Source organism: Acanthaster planci, linkage group LG14, assembly GCF_054643075.1.
Source record: "Acanthaster planci isolate LZ-2023a linkage group LG14, COTS_SCS, whole genome shotgun sequence".
Classification (NCBI taxonomy): Eukaryota; Metazoa; Echinodermata; class Asteroidea; order Valvatida; family Acanthasteridae; genus Acanthaster; species Acanthaster planci.
The window spans coordinates 6,878,088-6,899,116 of record NC_141790.1 but is presented as its reverse complement, the minus strand read 5'-3'; the positions used below and the strand labels follow the sequence as shown (position 1 = coordinate 6,899,116).

The following is a 21,029-nucleotide window of genomic DNA, read 5'->3' as shown; positions in this document are numbered from 1 at the left end:
CAACATGGCGACATTTAAGGATTTCCGAGCACATGCATGAATGCTTAAATAATAAGTTTATTTTAAAGGTTTCAAATACATTTGAATCTGTACAGTACTGCACGTGAACATTGAACAAATTATTAACATTTGGAGTACATATAGACAAACTGTCCAGGAGATGCCGTAACTTCGGTGGCACTGCACTCACACGTGCAGTATTATGCGTGACACGCATACATGCATTTGACAGGTCGCTTCACTCTATTAGTCACATGCGCGTGCCACCTCTACACGAGCGTTGTGCCACCGCAGTGATGGCTTCTAATTCTGGTTACAGAAATTACGCTATAGTTTGTGAGATGCCCACCTTGAAACAGCCTCTTCTAGGCCAACATCTAATGGTGTGCACTGTGTTCTGCATTGCTTTTTTGCCATACTTGCTGTGCAAGATAAGTCCAAACAGGATTATCACGTGATTCAAGTGTCCCAAATGTTGTCAGTCTGCAGCACAGATTTTCATATATCTATATATAGTGTGTCCAGTGTTGTTTTTTGAACATGGTTTGCTGAGACCACAAGACTGGCCAAATGTTTTCACGTTTTGTCCGCACCGTACGTATGTTTAATGCGTTACAATTTCATCCTGTGCTTTGATGATTGACAAGAATGTGCCACCGTATGTTTCTATATATAGCCACACCCTTGTTTTCATGGGTGCGTCATTTCAGTGCTGAGACAATTAGTTTGAGTGTGTTTAAAAAATAACAAATTCAAGTAAAATTTTGGATGTACAAGTTTCATGCAATTTTCCTTACGCAGTTTATAGATGTTTTTGATGAACATATTCATATTTTATTATATATTTGTTTGACTTAATTGCAGAAAGTTTTATTCCTAGCTCATCAAAAAGTAACGTTGAACCACTTATGCATTTCGTCTCTGATATCTGACTTAAAAATGCGTGAACAGATATTTTTTGGCCCATATTTTAAAGTTTATGGCTAGTTAGTATGATAAAAGTACTCCCCTACTTTATTCCTATCCTGTTGAAAATTGCCCCAAACATTTTATTCTTTGCATAGAAGTTGTAGTTGTCTTAACACTAAAATGAAAAGTGAGCTTGTAGAATAATTGACTGAAAACAAGTATGAAGCAATTAATTACAACCAATGGTCCCAGCACTCTCATTGTACTGTTCAACTGGTTGCATTTCAGTTTTGTTTAAAAGGAAATATTTTAGAAGTACACAGCCCAAAGACAGAGAGACTTGAGGTACAAAATGTGCTCTTTTTTTGATAGATGCTCAAGCTTGACCTTTAATGGACACAGACACCAGCCACCAACAGAAACATCATGAAAAAAGCAGGACAAACCTGTGGGCCTCTTCTTTGCGGCAATCATTTACTTATACTTATTTTTTATGCAAAATGTCACTTTTTACAAAACTTTATTTGAGATTTTCAACAGTACAAGCTCAAATATATCCATCTGCAAGTCATTTGAAACCAGGGGAAAAGTTCAAGTTTTAGAAATTGTCACAGGAAGCTGAGAATAAGAATTCAGATCATCTACCCAGATTGTCACAATTCTGATAAATTTTGAATTTGGGGAAAACAGTAACATCTGAAAGATATTGTCCAGCAAATCAATTTGGAACGATGTTTTTCTGTGAAATACATTCTTTACCAAAATTATATAATAAAACTCAATCTAGGTGTTGGGCTGTGTACCCCCCACAAAAAAACCTCCATGCAGTAGGGAAGAGAAATATTAGTATCAATGGGAGTTTCCCCACCAGCTTGAGGCATTAACATGCAATTAACCAAATTAGCTTACTCATTAACAGCACGAACGAAATATTCAACTAGATTGAATAACCAGTTGAACTGCAAAAACGCTGGCCACCCACGACTTGTACACCACGCTGCCATGTGTCATTTTTGAACGTTGCCATCACCTGTCTTTGACTCTTGTTTTTCGTTGGTCTCTTGTACTTCCTGTTTTTTGCGTGCCTCCTGAACGGTGCCTGCTGCGTACGTACGTATACAACCCCCCTCTATGTGCCTCCAGCACCAGTACTGGATGAGGCCTAAGGCAAGTTTAGCACCACACTGCCTGCCTGCCTGCCTTGCTTTTGCCTTGCTTTGACGCTTTGTTTGACTTCACTTTCTCCATCTTTCTCTTGTCATATTTTTTCTCTTCCACAGCCTCAGAGTTTTCCTAATTTCATATTTTGGGATTTGGGTTTTGAAGAGGTTTCCACATATCTGCAGATTGAAGTCTGTGATTATCCAGTCCAATGAAAGTGTGCTAAATGATGCACTACTTGTTCACTTCACTGTATTATTACTATGTAATTACATCACTAGATGCAATAAACAAATAAAAAGTGAGATACATTGAAACTCTTGTATACTGAGGTGGACCACTTCTGGTGAATTAATATATTTGCTAAAACTGTGCACCTGCTGAGAGTGTTCAAAGTCAACATTAAAAAAAGAATAAGAAAAACCCGAATCAGACGTACTGGATACAAACATGAAGATTGAGATTTGCATTGATGTGGACGAAAAAGACAGACAGGCTCCAAAAAGCGTGTTGAGTTGCCCTATTGAGTTGTATGAGTTGTGTGTTAGTTAATCCAGCTGTCATGATGTCACCATTGGCTTGGCATTGAACATTTGGCTGATTTGCTTGATAAGTGACACTTATAAAGATACCCTGCCTGTGTTGACTTCATCTACAGAATTTAGGATTGCCTTCGTTCTTGCACAATTTGTGATTTTACTCAATTTTAAACTTACAGTGGTAGTTTGCGCTGGAAGTTTCTGTCTAAATGACACTCCAAAAATATCTTGTGATGAAGTGTCATAAAAGAGTTTTTGTGTTGCTACTGGCCACCAGCAAGACTTTTGAATGCTTCCCAAAACACTAAGCCACTTTACATGAAATCATTTTTCACATACCAGGTGAAAAACAGATCTTTCCAAAATTCCTTGTCTTCAAAGATAATTTTCCAGTTTCCTTTCTGAACCTGGGCTGCTGTCAAATCCTTTATCCCAAGACTCCAAGTTCACTGAAATACTGAATGAAGGTGGATGAGAGGATGGGGACTGTGTCCTCGGGGACTGTCTTTCCCTCCCCCTCCCTCCCTGGCAATTGCTTTTTAAATTAAGGAGAGAAGGGGATTTTTTGGGGGGGGTCCGTTTCATTTCCCTTCCACCCAAAAGTGTGTTAAAGCCCCTAAATGGTTTTAAATGCACGCTTGGATGTATCGACCAAGTAGTCTTCACGAGTAGATAAATTTTTGGGTATGAAAGTGCTCTTAACTCTGCTAAAGGATTCAGATTTAGATCAATGTCGGTTCTTATGCAAATACTCAGTTTCTATCCACAATAAAATCCCCATTACTCGGTACTTTTTGTGCAGCCAATCACGATTAATGTCAAGTACGTTTGTGAATATTTTACAATATAATACTCAAAATCAGAAAAGGACTTGGATGCAACACTGTTCTGGCATAACACTTTGCCAGCAGATGAGAAGAAAATAATGAAAAGATCATGTGATATTTACCAAGCCTACGGGTGACATTTGGGTTTGTGTGTCTGTTGTGACAGTTTGACAGTTATTCTGTGTTGACCATCCCCTATCCCGCAACTTGTCTTGTGTTTGACTTGATTCGGACAAAAATAACTTTTCCTGATTTTGTGGCTGCTTTTTTTGCCTTTGTCTGCACAATGTTAGTCACATTGGCCAGTGTGTTTGTTGGTGCTGTCTTTTTTGGTGTGGTTTTTCCATTATTTTTTTTTCTCCTCATATTGAAAGTTTTGTATGTTTTTACAACAATGTGCATGTTTGTGTTTGTGTCAGATAAGGTAGCTGTACCCAACTGAAGCCATGATATTATGACTTGCTCAATGTTACCTTCTGGCCCATTTGCAAATCTGCCCAAGTGGAGATGAGATGGATGGTCTTTGTATTCATTTTATGCTTGTCTTTTTATTCAAACTGTTGAAAAGTTCAAGGAAATGAATTGTCCTGCAAAGATGTCTGAAAATGGTTTTGTTCTGAGCATAGCTGTGTAACAAGCAATACAGATATTACAAGACAGAACTGGGTTATATTGGGCAAATCTCTGAGGTTTATTGGCAGTTTGAAGTACTGCAAGCCATGCGGGGTCTTTTCAATCACAAATGTTAGCAAATTGCTGCTTCCTAAAAACAAAAGCCGCAAAGGTTAAGCTTAGTGAATGACATTTTAAAAACTGATTTTATACACTCTTTTTTTATTTTAACATTAGAGAGTAACTATTTGAAGGACATTTTAAAAAGTTGAAAGCGTATGAAGCAAGTAAAAAATTAGCTGTTTTTTTTAAGGAGGCACGTGCAGAGGTGCTTATCGTTGTATGTAGATTTGCATCTGATTTCACAGAATGCATTTTGACTTGTGATGCATTCTTAGTGTTTAATATTTTCAGTCTTAGCCCCATAATGCGGTTTGACAGGAATATCTTCTGCCAACCATTTTATTTGCAATAGATCTTGCATACAATTCAACAACACTGATCCAATTTTCTCAGTGAACAATGCAAACAAATCATTGCTTTTTTCTCTTAGTAACCTGAAATCAAAACAAAAGTGTGAAGATTATAACCTTATTTGACTGGAAAAAAGGCTAGTGAAGGACAATAACCTAATTCCAAATTGCAACTCTTCCTTTCAGCTCCATTACATCAAAAATTATGCATCCTTGTTTGACAAATGATGGTCTGGACCATGTTTCTTTGAGTGTTATGCCATAAAACTAGCTCTGAATGATGTGCCTTATCTGCTTATGTGTGGCAGGCCCAATGAATTATGTTTCATATATTCAATATTGTCGTGACTAACGCCGCAAAACTACCATCAGTTCACAGTTGGTGTTAAGGAACAATTTTTGTGAAATCAATTACACAATACATTGAAAGTCAAATCAGTTATTACTTATCGCATCATTTTGTAAAATCAAGTGTTGAACTCTTGTTTAATCATATCAGGATTGGATTGTCGTGGAAATACTCATTTTAACTTTTTTTACCTTTTAAAGTTTTGTCTATTTAACTCCTTTTGTTTTCTGATTTATGTCCTTTAGATTAAATCACAAAAGTTCTTTGATGGTTGTTTATACTGTAGAATTGGGATCTACTCGCTGATGCTTGTTTCGAAGTGATATTTCAGATTATGGTGTGTCCCTAACTCCTGAGTATTTTGTTCTAGAAAGTTTCTTCAAAATCTCTCTTTCTTTCTGTGCATGTTCTATGATAATTTTGGTTTGCCCCTGATCTCCTTACACCAGATTTGCCATCAGTCTGTTGAACTCACGATTATTGCAGATTAAGGCCTATTATAAAGGCATCTTTAAAAGATTGTGGTCTAAAGGTCCTGATTTTATTCAGATGTGAGTGGGATGAATCATAATGGATACAACTGGAAAACAAAAGCTGATCATATGTGGTTTAATTCTGGAAAATGTATGTGGACTTGTGTGCACTTAAATTAATCTACACTTAGTAAAAGTGGGACCGTGGCACAAAAAAAACTACAAAATGAAAGTTTGAAACAAGTGAAATATTTATTAGTGAATGTCCTGAATTTTTTGTGACTGTTGGTATGTTGAGAATAAAGACAATACAAGCGATTCACTGGAGTGTGGCTCTAAGAGTTTGCACCGTGTTGGCCAATCACAGCGGGCGAAATCTGTCAATTCTTTCCAAATGTGCATTGAAATGGATCAGACATTGTTTATGTGGCAAAGAGGAGATTTTTTGAGGAGTTGCAGAATTGGAAAAAAAATAATTAGGTACATGTCAGTGTGTAGGCTCTGTGTATTTTGTAGAGTTTGCAGAATGCTCAAGTCAGTGTTATTTCAAGAGATCTGATTGATGCAAACCATGTCGTTGGTCAAAAGACTGCAGAGTCAATAGAAGTTAATAGAAATCTCTACCAACGCATCAGTAAGATTTGCAACTTGCAAGAGGCCAGAAGACATTCTGCAAAGTCCTCAGAATATATACAGCTAGCAAAATGTCGTCACTGAAACCAGAGTGTGTGCTGACCACTTCGTACCTTTGCAGAGTCCTCACCTTTGCATCCCTACTACCTTGACCTTTCACCCTGTCTCCTGTCTAATCCTTTCTAAATCCCTAACAGCTTCACTAAATCTTACATTTGGGAAAACAAAAACTGAATTCCAAATATTTTTTGGTGTGGAACTCACAGTAAGATTTGAAATGAATCTGCACCAAAGTGCAGCTGGGAATTTTAGTTTGATTCACAAAAAAGTGAGGCTTGAGTTGATTGAGATTCTTCTTTTGTTTGGAGGCATTTTTTTTTAAAACTGAAAAAATTGGAGGAGCTGAAATGTACATTAAATATCCATTTCTCTCGACATAAAATTGGTCTTTGGGAATCATATAACATAATCAAGTGCTTCTGAACAGAATGTTGCTTTAGTCAAATTGAACCTGATATCAAATCTCATCTTTAAACCAATTTACTTCTATGGGTCTTGGTTTATTCCTTTTTAAAAAAGGGTGTTTGGGTGAATAGGTTGTAAGGAAGGTTCCTGTTCTCTGAAGTAAAACATCAAGAGATGTCAGAAAATCTCCACGACAAGTCCACAATTTTTTCTGGGCAAGAAGTTTCTGTTTTGTACTTTTACTTTGCACTTTTACACGTAGCTTGGATGGGCTAACATCAAAATGACCATTTGGGGAAACACCAATACTTGTCAAACCAGTCGTACAGTACTCGCTGCATATTAGCTTGTGTCTTTAGTCAGTCAACTTCCATTTGTTCACCTTAAACTCTATGAATTACAGCATTCTCAGTGGAAGATGGCAGGTTTTGGGGGATGCCTTTTTTTTTTAAGTTGATTAATTAATTTTTCTAAGTTAAGGTTATCTAAGAAACTAGCGGCTTGATTTCATGTAGGATCTGTACACCCTGGAGCAAGTGTTTGGGGGGACACCCGTCTTCAACTCTGCTGAACGGACGGAGACCATATTGCTGTACCTGGTCATTCCACTCTGCCTGAGAGTGGGCTGTGGAAGGAAAGGTAAGTCTACTGTTAGGATTGTGTGTTACTCCAGGGGGACAAATATGCCAGAAGAACTGAATTAGATTTTGAAAAAGTGACCAATGGCAAAGACGGCAGATACGCTGCTGCTTTGGCATTTATATCATCAGCGTATTGATGACATGAAATTAACACTTTGGACTTTTACTTCCCACAGTTTTTTTTATTTTTCTCCCAAGAAAAATGTCTGATCTGTAGCAGATATTTGCTATGTAAATCTGTCTCAAGTGATGTGATCATCACTGGAGCAGAACTGTTGGCAGTGTTGCCTGTCAGTTATGCTTGAGTAAATAATGCAGTCCATAACCTCTGCACTGTCCAAGTTAGGTCATCCATTGTTGTTCATCCACTTGCAAAGTTGATGAGGACCCTGGTTTCTGTTACAATCATGAGAGCGTTGAGTCAGGGGGTCATCAGACTAGAGTTCATCTCAAACTTTTTTATTGACCAAGACTTGACTCACGTCAGCAAAGACTCTGTCTCTGGTTTGACTATCCTAAGGAACAATTGACACTAAGGAAGTCCTAATCTTGCAGCCTTTGTGTGTGACAACCGAAACAATTCCTGTGTGAATTCACACAGCCTGCTGCTGGTTTGTTTTGGCATATGATCATCAGGCCTTTATGTTTGAATCCTACATCAGTTTTTATTGACTGAATTCCTTGAAGACAGTGTCTCACTAAATTCCAAGAAATCAGCAAGTCCAGACTTCAAGGAAGTTTCAAACTTGGTAGATATTCAGTTTTCAAATGAGTTCCCACTCCTGCCTTTTCAGAGCTGCATGAAATCTTGTTGAGCATCAATAATGTGACATCAGGCTTTGGCATACCCACTGAACTGCGTGAGACTAAATACATGTATAATGATTTGAGTGTCAGTTATATATATCCTGTGACTGAACTAAACTGGTGATACGTTGGTTTTTATTGGCATCCAATCATTAGTTTGCTCCCTTTGAATTCAGTTTAACTGAATCAGATGATTGTTTGTGCAGAGTTATGCCCATCTTTAGTGCAACTTTTGTTTTCCCAAGGTTGTATCCTTTTCAAGTAAAAGCCACTTGTAGTAGATATCCAAATGAAACATTCAGGCATGTGAAAAGTGTGAGTTTGAAATGAATTAATACACTGTTTTCTTGAAAGGAATAGTTTCTTCCTCAGCACATCACAAAATTCAAGGTAGTATTTGTTTAGAATGTTGCGTGCCTAACTTCTCGAATATCCTTGTCTCATCAGATTCACCCAAGATTCGACCGTCAGACATATCCTTTGCCCTGACCATGATACTGTATGCACTGTTGCCCCCCAAACGCCAGCCCACAATGGAGGTGGGAAGGAGTGGTGCTATGCCACTCAAGCAGCAACATCATTACTCCTCCATCACAGACCTACCTAGCCACACCAGCATCTCTTACCGGGATTCTAGCTCGGTCATCCCCGATTCGCTGTACGAGGCGGGATTCCTGGGTGAGCCATGAAGCCATTCCAGAAGCCAGAATATCCAAACTCTCTTTCTTTGAAAAAGAAAAAATGGAAATTTGTTCAGAAATTTGGAAAATTAACATCTACCCATAAATCACATTAATCACAAGTTTTTCAGTCTCAAATCACCTTACAAACTGTTAAAGTGAACAGTGACTAGAAATCCTTTGTCATTGCTCATATCTTGTAACAGACCTGTTGATTTAATGTACAGTTGATGTCTTGTTGACCTTGATGTATCTCCACAGTGGTTACAGTATAGAAATGCCTTACACATTACTAACATTCAGGGTAGGAGTTTTGTCAGAGTCAACTTGTGACAAGGTACCATAGACTTCAGAGGATATGGTTTGTGGGTAATGATAACTTAAAACAATAACTGCAAACTTGTTTCCATATTAATTGTTGCAATCCTGGTTGGTAATCATTCAGGTCTGAAGATGATGATGGTGTGTTTTGAGAATCAGCTGTCTCGTGAGTGGTTCCGTATTGCCTCAGCAATCAAGGAACTTGGCTCCAGAATGCTTGGTAAGAGCTTCTTTCTGTCAACCTGTTACACAGGTGTACATACATGCATATAAGTCTTAAATGCTGTGAAGCTTGCAACTCTAGGGCCATTTCCACACTTTACCCAGAAGTGGCTTGATTCAGTAAATTAGGCTTAAGTTTTGTGAAATGGTTCAGCTGCCGTGATGAGAACACCTAGGAATTTCTTACAAGCAAACAACTCTCTTGTTTGGCATGGAAAGAAAAAAATGCGGATTTCAGTCTGCAAATATTTTGCCAGCAGTGGGCTTTTGACGATGGTTTATTTTCAGTAGTCCCATACCTTACACTATGATCCTTGATAGCAATGGCATATCCCGGTTTCAGGCGGGGGGCTGGATGGATTGGCAAAATGCGATTTTCTTTTTCTAAAAACAATCACTCCCCATGTTCATTCGTAAAAACGATCCTGCAAAGGGGGGGTACCATTTCAAAAGTATTTGAACTTTCAGTGAAAAAAAAAGGCAATTTGTCTCTCGGGTGGGGGAGATAAATTGCCTGCCCCCTCCACTGGATATGCCACTGCTTCATATGCAAATGGCAACCAAAAGTAGACAGAGGTTACTTGAGTACAGCTGAAACTAGGTCACATGCCCATGTGGAAGCCACCAGCTAGCAGCTCTGCATTTCCCATAGATGCTAGCACCTATGAGCAATTCATATGTGACTCATGGGTTTTTTCACCATTTTATGTTTGTGTTCTATGCACAGGTGGTCTGGCCCTGTGGAGTTTTATGGACTTTGTTATCACTGTCCGCACTCCCCTGTATGTCATGCTCAAGCCCTTCATCGCATTTAAGGTGAATTGTCATGCTCAGGAGTCAGCATGGCATTCTGAATGTATGCCAAGCTTTGATATTGATATTGCTATCACAGAGCACAGAAATGTACTTAAGTCTTCGTTATCCAACAGAATCTGCAGGATGTAGTTTTTTCTCAGTCAAAGTATGGATGGGGAAAAACATTGTTCAGTGCAGAGGCTTTTCAGTTCAAATTTTGAACCCAGAATTCACTGTTTGAAAACATTTCTGTTAAAGGGTTGTTGCTAGGTACTTACACAACAATGAATCACCAAAGAAGAGAAAACATAGTCTAATAAAATGGTAGAAATGCAAGAGTTGTTTGTATGCACAAACCAATGGAGCATGAGGTTTTCTTCCTAAGACTCATTACAGCTTTGCTCATGAATATGGAGATATCATTAGCATAAAAGCAGAAAACTACCCTTTCAAACAGTCAAGCAAAACTTGAAAATGAGGCTGACTGAGACACAAAGGTGCATTGTGCATAGGAGGTTTATTTGTTTTTCAAAATCAAATGCAAGTGATGTGTGTGATTATACACAACCTTATAAAAGCTTACAAAACAACATAGTAATGGAAATAGATGTTTGGTGTTTGAGAAAAACAGGAAAAATTTGGCACTACTTTTTGGTCCAGCAGATACCAGAAGTAGTTAAAATGAGAGAAATGAGAAAGTTCCCAGTTGTTACTCAAGTTATGATTATTGAACTTGTAGATGATGAGAATGATATGTGAGACAGACCATGAAGTCATGCTACAGCGTTATGTTGGGCAGAAACTACGCGTTACTCACTCACCCCAGACTAAATGCAAGTCAGAGACGATGCTGGAACTGGTGAATGAGTTACGTCATCTCAGAGATAACATGTTTGTCCCTAGAGGTAAGCCATACCTTTGGAAGTCTGAGTGATTTGTTGATTGCATCAAAATTCACTGTGGCAACTGCCAAACTTTGAGAATTCTGGCCATTATTAGGGTATTAATCATGCTGAGGCTCCTTTGTTTAGCTGCCATTTCAAAGTTTTCCCAAGATAGGAATTAAGTTTTTGAAAAGTTACTAGTTAGAAACAGTCAAAGATTGACCATTACCTATGATATTTTGGGAACATTTTGGATATTTTGTTTAATGGGCTCTACTCTTCTGGAGCCATTGTAATCAAGAAGAACAAACAAAATGTTGCAAGGTTTTCCCAGTACAACAAGCACATCCCTCTTGAAATGTATGTGAAGTTTGAAGTGCTCCTGGTAAGCATGACAAAGTAAGATGCTGATAGAGTGGTGTCAACCAGGGGCTGGTGATAATATTGTTTCAAGATATGTGTTTGCCCGGTTATGTTGATTCTTTTCTGCCATTGTGCTGCATTTGTAACTGAATTTGGGTACTTTCTCCCCCATGACCTGATCAGATATGTTGTTATGTCAAACTTCTAATAGATTTTCATTCGATCTTGATTCCTGACAGACCGTGTCAAGTTCACGGATGAGCTGGCTGTCATGACCGGACAGAGGGCCCAGGTGTTTGAGGAGATGGAAATCACATCTCCCTTCCAGCAGCGAGGGTCCATCATCAGTCGTCTCACTAGGAAAGGTAACCAGACATGAACCCTAATAAGATACGAGACACTGTGTGCATCACATTCTTGCAAACATTGCCAGCATCTACAGTCTGTCTTGAGCATGTGTACAGAATCCCCTTGATAATTATGTTGGCATTGTTTCGTTACTTTGTGCAGTTCATAAGCCGATGACTGTACAGGGTATGTTGTTATTAATCCGACCAATTACAATTAATGTTGAAAACAATGTTGGTTGACATGTGCAGCTAGCATGAACACTCCAGTCCTGATGCTCATAACATCCAGAAGTTGGCATTTACAACTGGATCTGAGTACATGCCCTTTGCACGTTTGTTGTTCAATCCACTATCTTCCCCCGATTTAACATGCACCCAGACAAAATTTACCCAGTACAATGCCGTTGACATTCAAGATGCAGAAGAGTCACATGTTAGAGGAACAGACTTTATTGCAACACCAGCTATCACTGTAGAGCCACCATCTTTCAAAGTTGAAAAGCACCATTAAGTCATTGATTTTCATATTGGGTGTGGCCGGTGCGTTGCACAACAGATCCTGTTAAGCACTTTACATTTGTTCAAAAGACAGTCATCGTGTAACATAGGCTTTGAAAATTCTGGGTACAAAAACTAAGAACTGTTGGTGGTCCGTTCACAGACTACATTTTCTATATCAACACAGAGCTGTTGCTGTTGAATGTTTTACAAGCAGTGGCCTAGTTAGGTACATGCCCCCAGTGGAAGTCCATCTCATTTAATATGTCAGAATGCAAGCAACCTTTCTACATGCCTTTTATGCAGTCCCCTTCACCCCTTGCCCCTTTATCCAGCCTACAGCTTTCTTGATCTTTCCTTTTGTCCTCTTGCATTCATCCATGCTTGGTTGATTCTCTGTTTGCTTGTTTGTCCTGTCTACTTGTTATTTTGCCTTGGAGAAAGATTCTGCTACGATTGAAATGTCAGGCCCTCCATATTTTGTGAACCTATGTACATGCTACATTTCATTTGTTTTCAGTAACCCCCGCAAAAAATGTATACCCCCATGCCACCCTCAGAGAATTCAGCACTGGGAAACATACCTGTATGTGGGACCCCTTGCTGTAAAGTGCAAATACCCATCTTGTCTTCCTTTTGCATCTAGCCACCATTACGTCCCGCCGTAGCTCCAGTCGTCAGAGCTCAAGTCGTCGTAACAGCACCCGTCGCCGTGGGTCCGTGCGGAGCTCTGATTCAGCCGACCACAATGCGAACAACTCGGACCAACAGCGCAGCCTTTCAAGATCCAATAGTGGGTAAGTTCAGAGATGGAAGATGACAAAATGCAGGCTTGTGTGACACCGACTTTCCTTGGAAAGCTTTGGGTAAAAACTGGTACAAGGTTTTATCCCAAAGGAGTTTTTGCATCAAAATTAACAGTTTTTTCCAAATGATGCAGCTAAACATGTTTCCAAGTTGTTACAACTGCTTTTTACTTATAGGCAAGTAAACAAATTTTACACAGTTCAGTCCTCACCAAGTTTTCATTACTTGAGGATAAAAACAACTCTGTCATGTATCTAATGTGAAAAGCATGGAAAATTCTTGCTGTTACTTACAAAAGATATCTGAATATTGACTTCAGATTTATTTATGTTGGATCCTGTCAAAATTTGAGTTTTTTTGTCCATGCCAGTGATCAAAATCAGTTTGATATCCTTCCAAATGTGTCATGAAAATTCCCCTCAGACATGTACCCTTATGAAATCCGTCTTGTCTCTTTTCTGTTGAAAGTTCATGTTCCTGTATTTACAAAAGGCCAGTTCTGGCATTCCAAGCATTCCAACTTCAGAAGAAACTTGAGCTCAGTTCAGTTGATAGAAACTTTCACTTGAACAAAATGACAAACCTTATTTATCCCTGTAACTTTTTTATCAGGTATACATCAGCAGATCTGAGAGAGAGGGTGTTGCCTGGCACACGCCCCTCTATTTTCAAAATTGTTTTGATTGTGTATATGATTTTATATTTATTTGAACTTCTGCTCTCTGCTGGTCAATTAATAACAGTGAAGATAGAGACATTCACCAGTTGTGATAAAGATATACAGTCGACTCTCGTTATTACGAAATCCACGGGACCAAGTAGAATTGTTTGTTGTATCCAAAATCCGTAGTAGGCAGAAAACAGTGCAATGGCTTTGATGCATTGCATGAATAGGTCCAATTGTGTACAAAGCCATGTACAGTATACGGTACGTACATACACGTGAACGTGGTTGATTTTATATCAAAAAGATCTCTTGGCTATGATTAATCAAATAATAAACTTTACTGTCATATGCTGACAACATGTTTTATTTGCATGTGAAATTTAAAAAAGCAAATACATGTAAAAGCATCAATCGACCTTTTTTGGCAGGAACTGTACATTGACTGGTTGCCACATTTCCACCATGCCTTTGTTGGCAACGGTTCAGCCCAGCGGGAACCAGAGTGGTACTTTGCACAGGTGTCTTTACCACCGTGATTCACAAACGCTCATTGTAAATGGGTCGTCAACAATGGTTTTCAGGCAACAGAGTCACGAAAACCTTTCGTTGTATCAGGAATTTCATATAATGCAATTTTGCTGTAACAGATTTCCTCCCCATAAAAATGTCAATGTTTTCGCTTGGACCACAGATTTGTGTTTGTAATAACCAGAATTTTGTTATGGCCGATGTCGTAATAACAAGAGTTGACTGTACCCTGATTGTATGATCTGTGCACCTCCCTATTTTGCAACTGCTGGAGCTGCCATTGTTGCTAGGCATTACTCAGATTTTCTTTGCTCCAACACCTGACACTCCCTTTGTCCCCCACCCTCACCAACCTATCCTGCCAGGTATGGGCGCAGGAGCATTCGGCACACCGACACCTGCATCGCCGAAGCGGATGATGAGCGAGAGGAGGAGGAAGAGATGGGCTCACCGCTGCGACCGTTCCAACGTCGACACAACACCAAGAGGATAAGTCGTAGCACTAGCTCTCGTCGGCACGTACGTCCTGAGGCTCACACCCCAGAGGTCCATGCGCCAGAGGAGAACGTCATACACAGTGAGTAGCATGGAGACAGGCCTTATAATCCGTTACTTAGCCTTAGTCTATTACTAATAGAGATTTTTGAATTAGTTTATGATTGTACCTAAACACTCCTGTAACAGAAATTTTGCCTCTTGTCTAGTCAAAGCAGTAAACCAGTAATTTAATGAAAAGGGATACTGAATTTTAGACCTCTCTTTCCACCTGCCATTCACATCAGAGGCAAATGATTGCAGAAATAGCATCCTTGGTTTGTATCAGGTTTTGGTTCAAAATATACATTATGCCCTATTACTTTTAAAAGGGACTATAGAGGTTTTACACATGATGTAACATGACAGGCTAAGGCATTTCAGGAAACGTACCATGTCAGTGAAGACGCATGCATTTTTGACTCTATGTATTTCTATTGGCAGTTTCATGTATGCCAGAATGTTGAGAGACATTGAAGGTGTGCGTGTTTCCATGACCATCCGTGTATATTGAATGCTGACCATTAAATCATGTGACTGAAAGTTCTCTACGTGTATACTGTTGATTAATACATAGCATTTGTGTTAGGTGTTTTGATATCTACTTGTGAGTTTTGAACTGTTTGTGGATTATTTTGCAGCCTTTTTACTGACAACCCACAGTTTACTAACCACTGCTAGTAAATATGCATGTTTAAAGTAGAAAGAGATATCTATAGATCCTGAGAGATTACTTCCTTTTATTTTTTTTGCAGTCAAAAGTATTTCAAAAGATGCACAGAAATCATTTCTGTTTGTCTGTGTTCTTACAGTTGATCCTCTCATTGAGAAATCAGACGATGACATCGATGATGGCACCAATGAGCAGAGCCGTCTCCTCCAGCAGCCCACCACCCCCAGGGATCATCACAGCTTCTCCGCCCCCATCATGGCACCCACCGACACGGAGGATGACATGGAAGGCATGCAGGAGACAGTCCGGTTACTGGACATGGCCAAGACGGTGGACCCAACCATTGTAGACAGGCGGGGTAGCACAGGGGTGCACGACACCTGCGTGTAGGGGGAATACTGGGCGTCATGGGATACCAGACTAGATTTGGGAGGTGCTTAAATTATTAAGAATGACCCAGGATCCAGAGGGTTAAAAAGCCTACACATGGCCCTATATTTCAGTTTTTGTTTAAAGGAGAAAACATGACTTTTCTTTGTCTCATCTTGCTGTTGTTTATGAAGTACTTCATAGACAGGTCTTTTAACCCAGATAGACATTGTATGCCACACTCATATGATCAGGTTTCATCACCTTTGCTTCAATGCCCTCCTCCATTTTTATTAAATGCCTGACCAGTCACCAAATTATGCCAAAAAAATCTCCATGGCTGGTCTGAATTTACAATTGGCCTTTTAAACACATTTAAGAATTACAGTTAGCCAACTATACTTGTGACTGTCAAAAAGCAACACTTGTCTCACCGTAAGCATGAAGCTTTGCCATGTACTCTCAAAGTAAAGAAGCTGAGAGGTTCCGTGCCAAGCTAAGAGAAGTTACTCCCTCTCTAAAAAAGGCTTAAAGCAAACTGTGGATACATCCTGTCAGCTCTGACACTTTGGCTGCTCCCAAAACAACCACAAATACTTACATGCTGAGCCTGAGGCAAAACATGGCCAGAACTCTCTTTTTGACACGACCAATTTTCCTTTTTTTGGGGGGGGGGATAAGCCATTGAATCTGTTTCTGTCTGCATCTGAGAAGAAATACCTGCAGGTGAAGTACAATTTTGTGTAATAGATGAGGTTACAAATACCAGCTGGTAGTACATCATAGGAGGAAAAGGTGCAATGCTTATGGAAGCTTACATTTGAAGTGCCAGCTACTCATTTTTCAAGCCCTGGCATGACTGTGCTTAAATCTGTTTAGAGCTTTAATAATATTCCATGGCTATTTGTTGTATGCACGTAGAGGATGCATGGACTTGTGAAGTGCAATCTTCATAATTTTGGACTAGTGAATAGAATTCTGAGTGTCATGCTGCTGAATCAAGTGGTATGCAGTCTTAGGACTGCCTGCTTGCTGTAGCGCCATATGACTTGAACAACTTGACCCCCTGAGCTTGCTCAGGTCACTGCTAAAACTATCGCATTTAGTTCCTCCCTAATTATCCTTGAAGGCTTTTTGCATGATGAATGAAGTAAAAACTGCCAAATATTTATGAGTACACAAAAATTTTGCTGATAATCTACCGGATGTAGATGTCTAAGGTACTATGGTGCTTTGCTGAATTGTATAAAATAGAGAAACATTTGAAGTAACTCTACTGAAGATCAGTGTAGTGTAAATAGTAGGACAAAATATTTATTGATAGGAGAGGATTTCTAAGAGGTATATTGTATTTAATAGGTACAAAATATTTGAGAAAGTACAGAGTATGAGATATTCATTATTTGGATTGACGCTATGGTATGTATATGGTTGACTATCTGTGAGTATGCACACTGTGGCATATGCATTGCACAGTTTGCTATTGCATTAAGATATATGTGACTGGCTCTGGAAAAATGGGTAATAAGTTGCCAGATTCAGGTTGGGAGTATTTGATATGGCTGGATTGAGTACATCAAAAGCTACAATTTGATACATGAATGACCCCTGTAGTGCACTGCATTCTGGAGATATTTGGTCATTTGTATGTCCACATTTTCGGATTCATTAAAAGCACTTTTCAAGAAAAAGCTCATAATGATAAATTTTCCATCTTTAGTCATCAGTTTCCATGTTTGTAGTCACAATTCTGAAACTATAAATGTCATAGAAGCTATTAAAGGAAAAAACACAAAAAATTACATTTTGAAGAAATTTTGCCCTCTCCAAATAGAACAGGCCATGTGTTTTGGCATTGCACGACTTATTACCCTGTTTTGCAGAGCGGGTCACATATGTTGCACTTGCCTGTCCCCTAGGGCAGTGTTATGTTCTATTGATGGAGTTTCATGGTTACAAACCTTATGCCTGCACTGTGAGTCACTCAGATATCTCTCGGCTATCCATCCATATTTTCAGGCCAATCACATCCTGTAAACATTTTGACATAATCCTCAAATCTTGTGGTGCTATGAATTGATTCTGCACACACCTCCACCTATGTTTGAGGCTTTTTAGTATTTGGCCAAATCAAAGACTGGCTATAAAATGGCAGTAATTACACAATACCTGCTTAAATTTCCGTCATCTGATTGGTGGATTGTTGATCACATCATTAAACTATTCATTCGTTCTGTTCCACGGTACCCTCTTCCCAGTCAGAGGGAACAAATGTAGGGACAGAAACCAGTCTTAACATTGCACAGGTACTGCCAATGGGTGACACTTCAGACACGACACTGCGGATATCAACACTTGAGGACCATTTGTGCTAACAAGAGAGGAAATAACCAGAAGTCAAACAATCTGATGACAAGGATTTATTCAGGTATTGTATAGAACAAATAATTAGTGTTTTACATTTGTGCAGTGGAAAGAATTATTTCATTTATAGACGGATGAAATGTTTCATTGCACTGGGCAAAGCAAAGGGGATTGGACGAATTCATCTGTCACCTCATGAAATTATTTGTGCCATTGCACTCATAAACATTCATCATTTATATGCTTATATGATATAGTTTGGGTTTTTAAGTATGACATTGCACTTGAAGAAGAAAAAGTTCAGGGAGTTTGACCAGAAAATAAAAACCTCAGAATTTTTATTTATCTATTCTTGTCAAATTCTGTAAAAAACTTTCCCCATGTTGTTTCTGTACAAATTTCCAAAGAATAGACCGATTAATTTATCAACAAACATGGCATGAACCAAAAGCATATTGTTTCATAAGTATCATTTACCAAAAATAAATTTGACGGTAGGTACCGTACTCAGACTACCGATGTGCTGGGTACTATACCGTAACTGGACTGTATTGTTTTTAAACAATGCTCAAAACACACGTTGCTATGTGGTTGATACCCACTGTAGGTCACATGACTTAGCGGGCGCAATTGATCTATTTAATGCTTATGTGATATGGATCATTTGAGTTTTGGAAAAAATTCCTCATTTTGACACCAAAAACATGCAGCATGCAACAAAAGTAGATTTTTCTGACAGCTTGTCAGGCTGAGCTAAAATAACCAGTTACAGGCTAAAAGTCAGTCGACCAATTACAGTTGAAATCAAAAGTGAATTACATTAATTTGTGATAAAACAGGTTTGTTAAGATATAAATCTTTAGAAGGTTTTGTCTTGTAAATTTCCTTCCTTGTAAAAGTTACGGATAACCGCTAAAAAGAGCAAGATGTTTAGCTGAATTGCATGCTGCAAAATATGCCTAGTAGGTGGCCCACTGAAACATTGTGTTGTAAAAACTCAGTTTGTAGTGATCAGTGAACTAGCATTGTTGAGTTATATAATTGTCTTTGTGTTCACATGTCTATGGAGCCGGTCTCCTGTAAAGTGGTAATGTTGATGTCTTTTAGGGGAATTTTATGTGGCATGGCATGTTTTGAACTTGTCAGAACACTTTGGTCTTTGGTATCTCGCAATGAGTCCGAGAACAAATTGGTTTCTGTGACCTCTGGCATGGGGTCAATTCAATATGTCTTCAAACACTTATTGTACTCTGTGCTATCTACATGTATGTGGACTTGATTACTATATGTCAGACTCCCAAAAGGGTAGGATTGGCAGAGTGTTTAATAAGCCATCTACACCCACTGCTGATATTAAGCAAGGCTTCTACCGTGAAAGGCCACATTACAAGCCTGCTGTTAACATAATTATTATTCTAATATATGTGACATCCTAACAGGCAAGGCATACCAATGCTAGCAACACATTGATGAAGTCAGCATAGTTTCCTTTGAATGGATCAATTTACATTACTACAAAATTTGGGAGGAAACTAGCTGATATTTCAAAACTGACCTTTTCAAAAAGGAAATTCATTTACACCATAGAAAGAAATACATGGGGAAAAATAAAAATGTAAAAGAACATGACTATGAATGCTGTCCACTTGGCACCATACCAGGCAAGACGATTTGACCATTCTTTACATATATCACAAGATGTTGCCTTACTTCTGAACGACGACGGGTAGTCAGATTGGTTGACCTAGCGAGAGATTTTAGAAGCTTTGATGTCATTGGCTGTGTTCATTTATGTGTATATGGAGCAGGTCATGTGGAGAATTCCATACATGGACATTGATTTTCCCCTGCCTTGACATACATCAGCCATCAGAAAGTGATAACGTGTAAACGATCAAATTAAGAAGGGAAAATGTGGATCACCTTGCTGAAAACCGAGGTGGGGTGGCTGAATTTTCTGGTCAATGACAATATATGGCATAGCAATCAAATGATTATCCGTTGTCGGGTGGTTTATTTGAAATGGAAAAGCATGGATGTCTCTCTGCATAGCATGTTTCAATGAAATCTGCAACTGTAAGATTGAAGCCCAAAGGGAGTGATATTTCCTTATGACTATTAAGTTGAAACCCTGCTTATCTCAAGTCAAAGGTAAAGATGTTTCATGGGAGGGATCACTGGCTGCATAATGAAAGTTCTTCCCACTTCTGGAGACACAAGTGGGATGTACTACAGGAACAAAGGCACATTGTGGTTGCGTGATGTCAGTGTGTCTTTAGCATGGTTCCAAGGCAAAGCTTTTAGTGATGGGCTTTTCTTAATTCACAAGTGCAGGTTCGGGCTCATAAAGCATCCAAAATGCTTGTAGCAGAGTCCACACCTTCCTTATCCAGCAACAGTCAAGTTTGGAATGGTCACTCTCTGCTGGGTGGAAGGGATGTTTATTTCAGGATATTAACTGCTTGATAAGATGTAGATTCAATCTATTTATTGTTTATTTAATAGAGAAGGTACTTTACTTCAAACAGTATTTGTATTTTGTGCAGTGTTGAATAAGTACTAGAAATGAATGTGCATCCGGGCATGCAATTTCATTTGGTGCAGTAAAAATTTTACTACATGTATTCATTTCCAGAGCTTAATTTCTATTGATTTTAACTTATTAAATTTATCAATTCTAAATTATTTTTATTTATTTAGTTTTATTTATTTAGTTTTTAACATGTGTTAGGTGCTTGTATTATTTTCTACAGTGATCAAACAATGGAAACCTTGCCAATGAAGAAAATAGATAATAAAAAAGCATAATGTGTAGACATCTGCATTACTCTTTGTCCGTTTATTGGGGGTGGTTGTTTTGTTTTGTTTTGGAAAGGGCAAAGCTTAGGCAGAGGTGAGGGGGAAGGGCAGAGTCAGCTTGGCTCATTGCCTGTTGCACACTGATGACTGTTCTTTAAAAAAGTGTTGGGTGGTTTGTTAACCCTCAACGAGACATGGTTTTTCCAACCATGTCAAAGCCAGGAGTTAGGGGTGAGGATTCCATCCCTCTTTCCGAGAGTGTTATTACAAATGTTTCAAATTAATC

The 21,029-nt window shown here is 38.8% G+C and overlaps 1 protein-coding gene across 20 annotated transcripts in view; it reads left to right on the top strand.

Moving 5' to 3' along the window:
- Nucleotides 1-20,760, top strand: part of LOC110985289 (protein unc-80 homolog) — a 144,059-nt gene extending 123,299 nt beyond the window's left edge. For 18 of the 20 annotated variants that reach the window (XM_022246217.2, XM_087145938.1, XM_087145937.1 and 15 more), the window contains 10 exons: nt 2,053-2,076; nt 6,957-7,080; nt 8,337-8,567; nt 9,015-9,110; nt 9,840-9,928; nt 10,647-10,812; nt 11,394-11,519; nt 12,649-12,799; nt 14,370-14,581; nt 15,351-20,760. In XM_022246217.2, coding sequence (XP_022101909.2) covers nt 2,053-2,076; nt 6,957-7,080; nt 8,337-8,567; nt 9,015-9,110; nt 9,840-9,928; nt 10,647-10,812; nt 11,394-11,519; nt 12,649-12,799; nt 14,370-14,581; nt 15,351-15,601 — 1,470 coding nt within the window. In that variant the 3' untranslated portion in view covers nt 15,602-20,760. The remainder of the gene's footprint in view (nt 1-2,052; nt 2,077-6,956; nt 7,081-8,336; nt 8,568-9,014; nt 9,111-9,839; nt 9,929-10,646; nt 10,813-11,393; nt 11,520-12,648; nt 12,800-14,369; nt 14,582-15,350) is intronic. The other 2 variants (XM_087145930.1, XM_087145925.1) reach the window with 1 other exon arrangement.
- The last annotated feature ends 269 nt before the right edge of the window (nt 20,761-21,029 follow it).